This window comes from Xyrauchen texanus, chromosome 7 (assembly GCF_025860055.1).
Source record: "Xyrauchen texanus isolate HMW12.3.18 chromosome 7, RBS_HiC_50CHRs, whole genome shotgun sequence".
Classification (NCBI taxonomy): Eukaryota; Metazoa; Chordata; class Actinopteri; order Cypriniformes; family Catostomidae; genus Xyrauchen; species Xyrauchen texanus.
In genome coordinates, this window is record NC_068282.1 from 5909391 (window position 1) to 5924335 (window position 14945).

The window sequence follows — 14945 nt, forward strand, 5'->3', positions numbered from 1 at the left end:
GGTCAATAGAGGATTCTTTAAGGATTGTTGGTTGCTCCCATTCGGATTGGTTATGACTATGATGTAATTCCTTTAGAAAAAATTGTTTTCCCCCCAGCTGGGATAATGACTAGTCAAAAATGACTCTCTAGATACCTTTCATGCTAACTAGTACAAGTCAAAATTACATTCCAGATAACCTAAATGTGAGTTTTGACAAGTCAAAACTGTTTGAGCCCTGTAAAGCTTGGGGCATTAAAAGATACAGCTGCCTACAGCTTCAAACCAAGTTGTTGCCCCTGTTCGCACAACTGCGACGTTTTTAGTGGGCGTGGATCTGCACAAGTAACGGTGCAGGCCAAACATCAGGGGTTTCAGACAGAACAGAAGTACTGCCAGAAAGGAAAAAGAGCGTCATGCCAAAACAGTAAAAGCGTCGAGCTGGGCGATTTCCTTTCCAGTCTTTTCTTGCGCGTTGACTTATTGATCCGCAGTGATCAGGCACAGATCCGTGCACGCCAGTCCATGCGCGAATACATCGTGGACTGAGTTGTAACTTTGCATCTACTGTAGAGGTTTTTAGAGGTGTTGTCGCTGGTTAATCATATCCGATTTTTTTTATATCAGAAAATCAACGTGCAACAATGTCACACGTTGATACAGGGCCGACAGATGACTCGGACTCGGAAAAGAAGACTGAATCAGCCCAGGACAGTGCACCAGGGGACATGGAGGTCCCCCAAGCGAAATTATTTGATGCTAAGGCAATGTTGTGGACTTTTGGGAAATGTCTCACCGCCTTGCTACCCATCTACCTAGCTGGTTACTATCGCATGAGCACTAGTTTGGTGGTGTTCGGGATGATGGTTTACTCAGGATGGAAGCACACTCGTGAGGCGAAGGAAGCGAGACTCAGGTCTGCAATACTCAACCATGAACAAGAATGCGTATCCTCTAAATTATCTCGAAGTAGACGAGACCTGCCGTCTTGGGTAAGAAAGCAAAATGTGCATTTGGATATCTCAAAGATAATTACTTCATACTATTAACGCAGATGCATGCAAACATGAGCACTCATTTTCACGCTATGAGTGAAACGACTACTATTTTCTTTTAAAGCAACAGCTGAATCGCTGCGAATAACTAAAAAGATTAGGGATGTGCGAATGAATCGTTCTTTTGAATCGGTTCGTTTTAATGAATCATTCGAACCGACTCTCACAGTGCTTGGACATCACTGTGAGGGAGTAGCAAGGTGATGACATGTTGTAACTGTAAACAACACAGTAGACGCAGTCTAGTCGAAAACGAGTAATAAACATCAGGATTAAAACGCCGATAACTCGAAAGAATTAGAGAATCGGTTCGTTCTTGGAACTGTCCGAAAGAACCGACTCGCTTAAATGAATCGGACTCTGCGGATTTTGGAGAGAGTTTTTTTGGCCTGTTGGTGGCGCTGTGTCTGTGGCGTTCTCACAGCATAGGCCTATTAGTAACCGCATAGATGGAAAATCCCCAACGTCCAAATCTGCCTGTTTGCTTCGTCATCCCATTAAAAAGAGTTTATTCTATATATGGTCATGTCTCATGGCATTCATGAGGTGAAATAAGATAAGAGATTTTGCAGTTAACAACGAAACATAAAGCCACATACATTTTTTAATCAATTAATTGTATTCTATGTATTTAATTGGTTGGTTCCCCCATTTCTAAGCAGATATATTTATCCGTAGGGGTGTATCTCTATTCTTTAATTTACTGAGGTGGTTTGCATGAACTCTTTGTTTTTTATATTTAAAACCACATCCACTTCTGAAGATCTTTATGTATTTAAAAACCCCTTGTACAGAGAGAGACACACTTTAAAATGCTTATACTCTGTATAAGTCTGTTTTTACTCTTTCTATATTATTTCAGGTAAATTTTCCAGACGTGGAGAAGGTTGAATGGCTGAACAAGGTAAATCCATCAATGTACTGATTTATTGAGATGCTATATGTAAAATCAAACCTGTAATCCCATGTTTTGCCCATCCATGCCTTTCCATACTGCCCCGCCCTTCATAAAACCCCTCCCTTATGTCACAACAGCTGTTGGTGGCCTCCCACACGGAGAAGAAAAGCCTTGAGGGTTATTATTATGTTGGCTTAACAAAGCCAAAATACTGTTATTCTACAGACTTTGTAAACCAAGACAAAAATATAAATTGCAACTTCTGCCACTGCTTTCAAGCTACATCTACCAAACTTTGCAAAGACCTTCAGACTATTCTGATTGGCATCAGTGTATCTTTTCTAACTGATCGGAATTAACAGTTTTCACACAGCTATCGAAAATTCGAAAAACCCCATAGACTTACATTGATAGAATGTCCAAACGGTCCAATGGAATGTGCGTTAATTCAAAATCAAACTGTGAAAACAAAATGAAATATAAATAAACACACAAGGCCTGCCATATCATGGCTTTAGGTTACAATACAAAATCTATGGTGAAAATAAAGTATGTGAACCCCTTGGAATTAGCTGGTTTTCTGCATTAATTGCTCATAAAATGTGATCTCATCTTCATTAAAGTCACAAGTATAGATAAAGCACACTGTCTGTATGTCATTCTATTATTGTAGTAACACGATGCACGTAACAACAAAACGAACTGTGACTGGCCTTATACATGTCTCAGTCACTTCACATGCAAGATGGCGATTTTCGGCACCTTCAAGAAAATAAATCATCCAAACAGGAAAATGTATCGGTAAATGCCGCTAATGAAAAAAGTCAGATTATCAATGATTTTCCAGCCCTGGTGTTATATCGGTCAACCACTACTTAGTACTATGGCTACTCTCCCTAGAAGTGGCCATCCAGATAAGATGACTGAAAGGGCACACCACAGAATGCTCAATAAGGTTTTATCTATCTATCTATCTATCTATCTATCTATCTATCTATCTATCTATCTATCTATCTATCTATCTATCTATCTGTCTGTCTGTCTGTCTGTCTGTCGTTCTATCTGTCGTCTATCTATCTGTCTGTCTGTCATTCTATTTGTTGTCTATCTATCTATCTATCTATCTATCTATCTATCTATCTATCTATCTATCTGTATGTCATTCTATCTGTTGTCTATCTGTCTGTCTGTCTATCTATCTATCTATCTATCTATCTATCTATCTATCTATCTATCTATCTGTCGTCTATCTATCTATCTGTCTTCCTGTCTGTCTGTCATTCTATCTGTCGTCTATCTATCTATATGTCTGTCTGTCTGTCTGTCGTTCTATCTGTCTGTCTGTCATTTATCGTCTATCTATCGTCTCTTTTTATAACTTTCAGTCAAAGATTTTGTCAAGCCAATCTGTCTATCTGTCTGTCATTCTATCTGTCAATCTATCTATCTGTCAATCTATCTATCTATCTATCTATCTATCTATCTATCTATCTGTCTGTCTGTCTGTCTGTCTGTCCGTCCGTCCGTCCGTCTGTCGTTCTATCTATCTGTCTGTCTGTCTATCTATCTGTCTGTCTGTCTGTCTATCTATCGTCTCTTTTTATAACTTTCAGTCAAAGATTTAGTCAAGTCAATCTATCTATCTGTCTATCTGTCTGTCTGTCTGTCTGTCTATCTATCTATTTATCTATCTATCGTCTCTTTTTATAACTTTCAGTCAAAGGTTTTGTCAAGCCAACTTCAAAGTTACACATTGAAACTCAGACTCGTTCACAGTCTGTTTCCACTATTTTAATAAGCTCATAATTCATGCACATTAATCAATATCTATCAAAGTTCAAAAAGTTTTAAAGTTCAAAATTGTTAGCTTCTGTAACCTGGTAGTCTTCTGTTTGCTTTTTAGGAGAGTCTAGAAATGGTTCACTGCAAAGCACTCTGTAAACTGGTCTTTATTTACATGCACACTGGAGTGAATTACACAGAAGTCCGGTTCATGTTTCACCCTGGAAATTATTTGCAGTATCAAGATTTTTTTGTATTGTGACATTTTTGTCATTACAATAAAGCACATTTTACACCCTTCCCCCTAATTATTAATGCACAATTACTATATTATTTACATTATGAAGTATTTCTACATCGTGGTAGTAATTGTTATGGAATTCATGAACAGTTAGTGTTACAGTAATTTTAGCTTTACATACAATGTTGCAGCATTGTAATTTATTTAGAAAATTTTTGCTAATTACATTAATGAGCATTAGATTGGGAAGTGTGCAAAAAGTCTCAGTGGTCCGAAAATAGGCAAACAACTATTTAATACAAAATCTTTTTTTTTTTTACCTTTTGGGGGAATTATGACTTGAACATTACTTTGAGAGTATCACCCTTTTTATTTTGTTTTGTTTAGTTTTTTTGTTCAGAGAATGGTAGTACTATGACTGTAATAACAGTGTAACCCAACATTAGATGCCCATATATTCAGGCCTGAAGTTCTTTATCAGTGACTCACAAGGCAGACATTTCACGCTGGCAGTTATCCCAGCCAAGCCGAGAATGTAGAGACTGTACCTTTGTCTTACCCATCATCATGTGGTTTATGGTTGACTCAAAATGCTAGTTAAGAAATGCTTCTGTTATCGGCACTAAAGTGACGCAAAAAACAACAGCAGGTCTCTATAGTAACAAGGCAAACACAAATGGTACAGTGTAAACAGCTGCAGGGGGAGCAGAGAATGGGCATGTATGTTGAAAGTTAGGAACTAGGTCAGATCTGTGTTTATGTAGTCCCCCAAACATGACAGGACACATAAAAAATGCTTTTTATGTACTATATCTATATTTTACTTAGAGAAAATGACAAAAAAATACCATTATGTTACTATTATTCTGTTGTTAGTATTGTACTACACTTATCAATTTAACAGTTGAAACTCGCAATATGGCTGATACGATTTCAATAGAAGACTTGATTATTTTTAGATTATATTTTACTCACCTCAGTTGATAATACAAATGAGCCGTAATACTACAATAGTAAGTCTATATAATGCACATTGCACACAATAACACCATAAACTAAAAACATAAAAAGAGGATTTAATAATGATGGGGATAAATTATATTGTATTGAACATGAAAATAATATTCTTAAATATGCAATATATTTCCTACCTAGCACATAGAGACCAAACGAATGAAGGCGGAATCATCTTAACCCAAAGTAATGTTTTTGATTAATCACTGGAGCATAAGCTCATCTTCATAACAGCAACAGGACTCAATAATTCACTCCCTTCTAATTTTCAGGTTATCCAGCAGGCCTGGCCATTTATTGGTCAATATTTGGAGAAGTTGCTCACAGAAACCATTGCTCCATCCATCCGCGGCTCCAGCCCTCACCTACAGACACTCAGCTTCACGAAGATAGACTTTGGTGACAAGGTCATACAAGGACACTCACACACTTCTAGTGCACACACTGCTCAGGCTCATAACCTCAGACAAAAAAGCATTATTAAAGCACCAGCTGCAGCAGACTATCAGTGAATAATGACTTAACCCTTCCTTGGTCTTGGCAGTCAAGCAACACTGTTTCACTTAGCGGGTCAAATTGACCCGACACATTAAATCACAGTTAAACAGTCACAATTTGCACAAGTCACAAGTTTTATCATCAGTTTTTACATTTTACAGCTTTCTTTTAAGTTATTATATGAGCCGGGTCAAATTGACCCATGAGTACTACTTAGGTACTTTTTTATATTGTTGTTTGTAAGTGCATGAAATTTATAATTATAGCATTGTCAGATCCAAATCACCCTTTTCACACCCTTGTAGGACCAAAAGTTAAGTTGATGTGTATTTGTGTTAAAGGTTCAAACGGGTCAAATTGACCCATAAGTCCATTCAAGGGTCCAAGTTCAGTCTGTTCATATGGCTTCAGAAGACTGAATATAGTGCACAAGTTGTATCAACTACTTTTTCTGATGATTTTTGTCCTTTGGGTTTGGAACAATATGAGAGTGAGTAAATAAAAACCAAATTGTTAAGGTGAACTTTTCCTTTGAGGAAAGATCAAGGCAGGACTAGAAAAGCTGCATACAGTCTTGACAACTAAAAAAGATTCAGTTCATTGAACACACATTGACCTTTTGTGACAACCTACCCTCAAGTAAAAAAAAATACGATGATAGTGAAAACTTACTTTAGAAGTTTGTATTCACAAAATATATTCTAATTTAAGAGGGTTTTAAACTACGTGTTTGAAACCAACATACAAAATCTTTGTTAGAGAAAACCTATATTTGCACAATTGGACTTTTGACTCCAAATCTAATCGTTAAATAGATATAGATTGCCCTTGAGACCACTTCCCCTTGTGACAAATAGCCCCAGTCTCCCCTATATTACATTAACTTTTACCAGGGTTGGGGAGTAACTGAATACATATAATATAATATATTATTTATTTAAAAACTAAATATTAGTAACTGTATTCCACTACAGTTACAATTTATATAGTTAGTAATCAGTATACAGTTACATTCAAAAAGTATTTTAATTACTGAAGAGATGACTTTGCATTTTATTGTCATTTGTTTCATTTAATATTTAGTATATTCAGTTGGAAAACATTTATACATATAAATGATGCAATGTGTTACATTCATACAAGCAGACAGAAGTACGTTTGAAGTTTGAAGTTTGGAGCTTCGTTTGAAGTTTTAGCTTAGCTTTTAGCTAAGCTAAAAGGCTATTTCTAGCCATTTTACATGCACCTGTGACCAGGCACGAGCATATATTTTATAAAGAAAATCCACGTTAGTTCATATTGTTTTTCTCTTGTAATGTAACCCGCACACACACACACAAGATGAGACAGTCACAATGTCGGAGGAAACTGCTTTTATTTAATAGCAGTGCAGGCAAAAGTACAAACAGGGCAAATCCAGAGAAGAGTTGTCGAGGGAAGCGTAGGGTCAAAAGCCGGGGAAACAAAGTCGAGTAAAGGGGCAAATCCGGGAGAGAGTGGTCAACGAGAGTGGGGAGGTCGAAGCCGGGAAACAGGATCAGAGTAGACGGGACTAGTGGGAGCAAAAGACAGGGGAACAAGGGGAGCTGGCAAGCTAAGGGGTAACTAGAGGAGTACAAAACTAGACGAGACTAGCGGGGGGCAAAGACACGGGAAACTAAATACAATAACCAACGGGTGTGAAACGAATGTGCTGTGATATAAATAGGGGAACTAACGAGCGGTGCAGGTGTAACGAATAAAGGGGTGATAAGACGAGTACAGGTGAAACTAATGATCTAGTGATTGGGACGAGTGCGGGTGAAACTAATACTGGTGATAGGAGAGCGGGCATGCGAGCCCGAGGAGCAAAACGAGCGTACGAGCTCGAGGGAGCAAAAACGAGCGTGCGAGCTCGAGGGAGCAAAACGAGCGTGCGAGCTCGAGGGAGCAAAAACGAGCGTGCGAGCTCGAGGGAGCAAAACAAGCGTGCGAGCTCGAGGGGGCGGAACGAGCGTGGAAGCTCGAGGGGGCGGAGCGAGGGAGCAGGGTTCGTGACATGTAAGAACTTTAATATTATTCTTGATGAGAATTTTTGTTTTGCTTTTCTGTAATAATTTCAAAAAAATCCTTAAAACAAAATACATTTTATTGATCTTTTTTTAGAAACAACACTGCATAAGATATGTAGGATTTTTTTAGAGAATGTATTTTTGACGTGTTTTGTCTTACTGTTCTGGCAGATTTTTATTGTCAAATCAGGTGAAAAAAATCTACCAGTGCTTTAGAAGTAATCCAAAGTATTTAGATTATATTACAGGCCTGGAGTAATCTAATGGAATATGTAATAAATTACATTTTGCAGCATGTATTCTGTAATATGTAGTGGTATACACTAACCCCAACCCTGACTGTTACTATGATAACTACCTAATAAGGTCAAAAAAAAGCATTGACTGGTTTGCCAGATGCTAAGTTCTTACACATTTTTATGCTGGATGGAATCTCTTTGGTTACTACAACAGAACTTTTGTGTTTGTATTTCACAGGCTCTGAAGGTAGTAGGAGTGAAGTCTCATACAGAAAACCAAAAAGGTCAAATTCTGCTTGACGTTTACATCAGGTGACTTATAAATCTATTTACATTTTTACAAATGTATTTCATTTAAGATTCTCATAAATATATATATATTTTTTATCCCCTTTACTCCCCAATTTGGAATGCCCAATTCCCTCTACTTAGTAGGTCCTTGTGGTGGCGCAGTTACTCACCTCAATCCAGGTTGCTTAGGACAAGTCTCAGTTGCCTCCACTTCTGAGACAGTCAATCAGTGTACCGTATCACGTGGCTCGTTGTGCATGACACCGCAGAGACTCACAGCATGTGGAGGCTCATGCTACCCTCCGCGATCCACACACAACTTACCACGCACCCCATTGAGAGTGAGAACCAGTAATTGCAACCACAAGGAGGTTACCTCATGTGACTCTGCCCTCCCTAGCAACCTGGCCAATTTGGTTGCTTAGCAGACCTGGCTGGAGTCACTCAGCACACCCTGGATTCAAACTCGTGACTCCAGGGGTGGTAGTCAGCATTAATATACTTTGAGCTACCCAGGCCCCAATTTTTATCAATATTGACTTGAACAGCATGAGGGCCTATAATGAGTGATTGTCTATAGTGAACACTCTGTAGAGAAGGAATGCTATAAAAGCCCTCTGTTCTCAGTATTGTGTCTGTATTTCACAAGCCAACAAAACAAATCTAGACAGTTAATCTGAATATATATATATATATATATATATATATATATATATATATATATATATATATATATATATATATATATATATATATATATAATTGTTTTATTACCGTATAAAATCTAAGTTCTGTGGCATTTGGTCCATGTCTGTTATCTACGGTTGGCTACTGTTGACACTTCTGTTAGCTATGTCTGGTGTAGTGGTCTAAGGCACATAACTGGTAATCTGGTAATCAGAAGGTCACTGGTTCGAGCCCCACAGCCACCACCATTGTGTCCTTGAGCAAGGCACTTAACTCCAGGTTGCTCTGGGGGGGGATTGTCCCTGTAATAAGTGCACTGTACTGTAAGTCCCTTTGGATAAAAGCGTCTGCCAAATGCATAAATGTAAATGTAAAATGTACAGTCTTTCTCTTCTGAGAAAATGAACCAAAAATATAGATGACTCATCTTACAATTTTATCTCCAATAAAATGCTCTCCTTCTACACATTTGGGGTTTTGCTGCATGGGCTATAACATAAAATAAAGTATATTTGCCATTTAATAGAAAGGACAAGGCCTTCAATATGTCCCATGCCACCTTTCTGTTTCAATAGTAAATATGTCAACACAGTAAAGAAAATTACATTCGTCAACCCATTTTACAGAATTTTTAAACATGTGAGACAGTGACGTTAAGTGAATGAATTATATATATTATTGTTTTGGGACGAATTCAGCTGGATCATTGAAAGTCCTTAAGATATGTTGTTGAGATATTGAGATGACGTATGTTTCCTCTTTGTCTTTGCAGTTACGCGGGGAATGCTGAGATAAATGTGGAAGTGAAACGGTATTTTTGCAAAGCTGGTGTGAAGGGAATACAGGTGGGTTTAGGTGATAACATACAGTCAGCCGGCCATTATTGCAAAATAAACCTCAACATGGTGTAGGACCCCGACATGAAGATACAGGTCTTGTATTACCCTAAAGGGGTTTATTTTGTGACATTGACCGGCTGATTGTACATCATTGTGCTTATTACATGGCAATTCATTTGATTTAATTAATTATGTTATTACTTGAAAAGAAAGAGACAGCTTAGTCTCCAATAACAGCTGAATTCATCCTCTGGTTTGTGTCAAAGTTCTCTATGGTGTTTTTATTGGAAAAATTACCGCCTGACTGCTCATTATCCCACATATTACATGATGAGTTTCCTAATAAATAATTAAATGGACATCAAATAATGATTTGAGTTGAAATTACATTGTTATGTGAGAAGAAAGAGACTGTGTATTCTACAGAAACTGCTGAATTCAACCTCTGATTTGCACCGAAGATCTCTTGATATATTTATATTGCGAAAATGACCACCTGACTGCCCATTATCCCACTTATTATATGACGAGTTGCCAAATAAATAATTAAGTAGACATGAAATGCTTTGTGTTAAAATTGTTTTATCATGTGAGAAGAGGCAGCAGAGTCTTTAGAAATATATAAATGGATTTGAAATATTGATTTGAGTTCAAATTAGAGATTGCAGAGGGATACGAGTAACAGGATAGATGGCTCATAATACCTGGATGACCCATGAAATATCACTATATCCCAAGATGTACAGTTGTTATTTAGAAATGTTTGACTGCTGGATTGCGCAATTGACCAAGCAGAATAGAGTATTCCAAAGAGTCGTGAAAAATACAGTAGAAATGATGGACAGTCCAACTAAGAAATGAAATGAAAGGAATATTTTGATTTCTCAATCTCACAGCTCCATGGAATGATGCGTGTGATTTTGGAGCCTTTGATTGGAAATGTCCCGATCGTGGGCGCTGTGACCATGTTCTTTATTCAAAGGCCTGTAAGTATCTTAACCATATTCTACACTCATTAAAATAAAGGTTCTTAAGGTTCCGCACCTTACGTTCAGCAAAGAACAATCATTTTTTTTTAAAGGCACTTGATGAATTTGCTGAATAAAATAATGTTTAAAGAAAATTTGTGTCCTTAATGTTTTTTAATGTTTTTTTAATGGTTCACATCTGGTCCCTTATGAGGCTAATTAAGCATCCGAGAGGGAAAAAGGCCGATGGCAGACGGTGGTGTGACGAGAGAGAGATAGTTTACGGCCATGTCCGTCATGTGTGTGTTTGTCTTTTGGTTTAAGTGTTCATTAAAATATTATTTATATTGCCAAGCCGGTTCTCGCCTCCTCCTTCCCATTGAACTCCTTTACAATTGGTCTTAAAGACACACCCACCTGCTGGTGATGCCAATCGGAGGATCGAGACACTGCCCATATTTTTTGGTGGTGTGTTGAGATCCAAGAATTTTGGTTGAAGTTCCAGAGTTTTGTGTGTGATGTGTTGGGCACTTGGGTTTCGTTTTTCCCCAGACTCTGTGTTTTGGGCAATGGGGCGGTCATCGATATAGGAGATAAACACATAACAAATTGGGTCATAACTAGTGTTATGACAGGCAGACAGATTGTTTTAAAGGGATGAAAGTCAGCTGGAGCGCCCTCATTTTCAGAGTGGTGCGTGGAGATGGGGAGGGTGGCAGCTTTCAAGGAGGTGTTGTGTAGAAGGTTGGGGATTTGGGATTCATTTGATGGGAAATGGGGCAGTTATTTGATGTTTTTAGGGGACTCTTGGGGAGGGGCTGTGGAGAGAGAGGGGCATAGTTTTATATATATATATATATATATATATATATATATATATATATATATATATATATATATATATATTTATTGTGTGTGTGTGTGTGTGTGTACTTACGTGTGACCACAGCGATGTTCTTTGGGGGTTGGGGTGGGGTTGGTGATTGGGGAGGGGGAGGGGTAGTAGTGGGTGTTAAAAGTTGATTCATTGTAGATATGTTTTGTTTTTCTTTGTCATCTTTGTGAATCAATAAATAGGTTAATTTGAAAACCTCTTGTCCTTTCTCCATTCACTCTTTTCTTCCTTGTCCTCTTTAGACACTGAACATTAATTGGACGGGTTTGACCAACTTGCTGGACATTCCAGGACTCAAGTTAGTTACAGTCATTAGAGATACACAAAACTCTTTTATTCAGTTCATTAACACTCTGTCTCACTGTGATTCTCTGTTTTTATGTGTTAGTATGATGTCAGACACTAAGATCATGGATGCGATTGCCTCATTCCTGGTGTTGCCCAATCGGCTCACTGTTCCTCTAGTGCCAGACCTGCAAGTGGCACAACTGCGCTGCCCTATGCCCAGGGTAATACACACACACACACACACACACACAATTTTTCTATCATGAATGAAACTTTCAATAAGCTTACCCTACCCCTAAACCTAACACATTTCTTTCTTTCTTTCTTTCTTTCTTTCTTTCTTTCTTTCTTTCTTTCTTTCTTTCCTTCCTTCCTGTGAAATTCCACGTGTTAAGTTTGTTAGCTGTATTTCTGACAAACAGGAAGAGCTTGCACACAGTGACAAAAGGCTTTTTGATAATTTAGAAGCCATCAGGTAGTTGTTTGACACTGACTTGTAGTTGGAAGGATCATTGACAGATAAGGTTATCCAAGGTGATAAAAATGAGAAATCTTTTTTGAAAATGTTTTAAAACGCACATGTCAAGTTCATAGAAATTGTATATTTGTGTCTAATTTGGTTTCATACCTTTTTCATAAACATTTATAACTTTTAGTTGTCGTGTGGTGTAACCATAAAGAAAAAGGTATTGAAAAACTTTCCATGCACCATGAATATGCATAAATGACTTAATCCTGCATTGAAATATTAATCAAAGTTTTTAAACATATTTTACAACTATGAAATTTTGAGTCACAAATTTAAGGTTTTCGGAGAGTTTCTCCATATGATCTGAACAAAATGAGCCTTTTCATAAAAATGTCAAAACTTCACACACAATCAATAAGGGTTTGGGTGTGTGGGTGTGTGTGTGTGTGTGTGTGTGTGTGGGCAGGTTTATGTGGTTTACAAAGTCTTTGTTTTTAGGTTACAAACTGGTAAGTTCAAGGGTATTATGCTGTAAATGTGGTTTATGAGGTTATTTCTAGTGTCCCCATAATTTAAATTGCTTAAAAAACATATTAAACAATGTTTTATTGAAAATGTAAAAATGCAGAAAGTTTTGTGTGAGGGTTAGGTTTAGGGGTTGTGTTAGGTTTAGGGGATATAATCTATAGTTTGTACAGTATAAAAATCATTATGTCTGTGGAGATTCCTCATAATGATAGCTGCACCATGTGTGTGTATGTGTGTGTGTGTGTGTGTGGGCGGATTTAGGTGTGTGTGTGTGTGTGTGTGCGGATTTAGGTGTGTGTGTGTGTGTGTGTGTGTGTGTGTGTGTGGGCGGGCAGGCAGGTTTAAGTGGTTTACGAGGAAATAGTTTTTAAGGTTACAAACTGGTAATTACAATAGTATTATGCTGTATATGTGGTTTATGAGGACATTTCTAGTGTCCCCATAATTTAAATTGCTTAAAAAACATAGCAAAATTATTATTTGTTAAAATTTTGAAAGTTTTGTGTGAGGGTTAGGGGATAGAATATATAGTTCGTACAGAATAAAAATCATTATGTCTATGGAGAGTCCTCATAATGATAGCTGCACCAGTATGTGTGTGTGTGTGTGTGTGTGTGTGTGTGTGTGTGTGTGTGTGTGGGTGAGTTTTGTGTGTGTGTGTGTGTGAATGGCCGGTTTTGGTGTTTGTGTGTGTGTGTGGGCGAGTTTGGGTGTGTGTGTGTGGGTTTTGGTATGTGAGAGGGTGGGTTTTGGTGTGTGTGTGTGTGTGTGTGAGTGGGCGGGTTTTGGTGTGCATGTGTGTGTGGGCGGGTTTGGGTGTGTGTGTGTGTGTGTGTGTGAGTGGGCGGGTTTGGGTGTGTGTGTGGGTAGGTTAGGGTGTGTGTGTGTGTGTGGGCAGGATTAAGTGGTTTAAGAGGAAAAAATTTTAGGTTACAAACTGGTAATTACAAGGGTATTATGCTGTAAATGTGGTTTATGAGGACATTTGTAGTGTCCCCCATAATTCAAATTGCTTAAAAAACATACTAAACTATGTTTTTTTATTTATTTATTTTTATGTAAAAGGTTTTTTGTGAGGGTTAAGGTTAGGGGATAGAATCTATAGTTCGTACAGTAGTAAAATCATTATGTCTATGGAGAGTCCTGATAAGGATAGCTGCACCAGTGTGTGTGTGTGTAATTTTAACTTTGATTTGATTTGGTGGATAAAAGTTTTTGAAATATTCATTATATTTTAAAACAAAATTGTTTCACTGCTTTATTTTGCACTAATTGCAATACTTATTTTTTCAAGAATTTCAGCTTTACATGAGACTTTGTTTTTTGATGTATCTCCAGACAGTTACACCACATGACATTTTAACTTTAAGCCGCAGAAACAAAATATCAAAATGATTTTGAACTCAGAAATTGAAAACGTTTTTATCATAGAAGTGGTGTATACAAGTAATTGTTTTGTGTAAATTTATTTTTGAATAACTTAATGATTTTATTCTGCCTCACGCACCTTATGTTTGCCCTCTTTGATGGCCTGTAAATAACAAATGCAGGAGTGTGTGCCTTTTCATTCAGTTTGCGTGCACTTCTAATGTATCTTTCTTAATTTCTCTCTCATCCTCTATAAGGGAGTTGTTCGTATTCACCTGCTAGAGGCCGATGGTCTGGCTTCGAAAGATAACTATGTGAAGGGTGTGATAGTGGGTATGTCTGACCCATATGCTCTGCTCAGAGTGGGGCCACAGACCTTCAAATCATGCCATCAGGACAACACCCTCAATCCCAAATGGGGTGAAATGTATGAGGTGGGTGGAACACAAACACACCTGAACACATTTACACACTTGCACAATTACACACTCAACAAACACACACCTCCCTTCACCTCTGTCTTAAAGAAGCAGAGATAGATGATGTGGGATAGTATGGTGTAAAATTCCCCCACTTTAGCACTTCTTATGCTCATTTGCACATTATATTAATATATTAATCTAATTCAAAACCTTAGAAGACTGGTTGCTGAATTAAGGTTTAAAGGATTCAAGATTTAAAGGGACAGTTCACCCCAAAATGAAAAGTCTCTCATCATTTACTCACCCTCATTCCATACCAGATGTTTGACTTTCTTTCAGAACACAAATATTTTTTTTTTAGAAGAATATCTCAACTCTGTAAGTCAATACAATACAAGTGATTGAGTAGCAAAACATTGAAGCTCCAAAAAAG

The 14945-nt window shown here is 37.6% G+C and overlaps 1 protein-coding gene across 1 annotated transcript in view; it reads left to right on the top strand.

The window, feature by feature from the left end:
- The first annotated feature begins 476 nt into the window (after positions 1-476).
- Positions 477-14945, top strand: part of LOC127646536 (uncharacterized) — a 74882-nt gene continuing 60413 nt past the window's right edge. Inside the window, exons 1-9 of the mRNA XM_052130289.1 lie at positions 477-971; positions 1897-1938; positions 5242-5376; positions 7996-8069; positions 9508-9580; positions 10471-10560; positions 11680-11735; positions 11826-11946; positions 14348-14524. Of these exons, the coding sequence (XP_051986249.1) occupies positions 624-971; positions 1897-1938; positions 5242-5376; positions 7996-8069; positions 9508-9580; positions 10471-10560; positions 11680-11735; positions 11826-11946; positions 14348-14524 (1116 nt within the window). The 5' untranslated portion in view covers positions 477-623. The remainder of the gene's footprint in view (positions 972-1896; positions 1939-5241; positions 5377-7995; positions 8070-9507; positions 9581-10470; positions 10561-11679; positions 11736-11825; positions 11947-14347; positions 14525-14945) is intronic.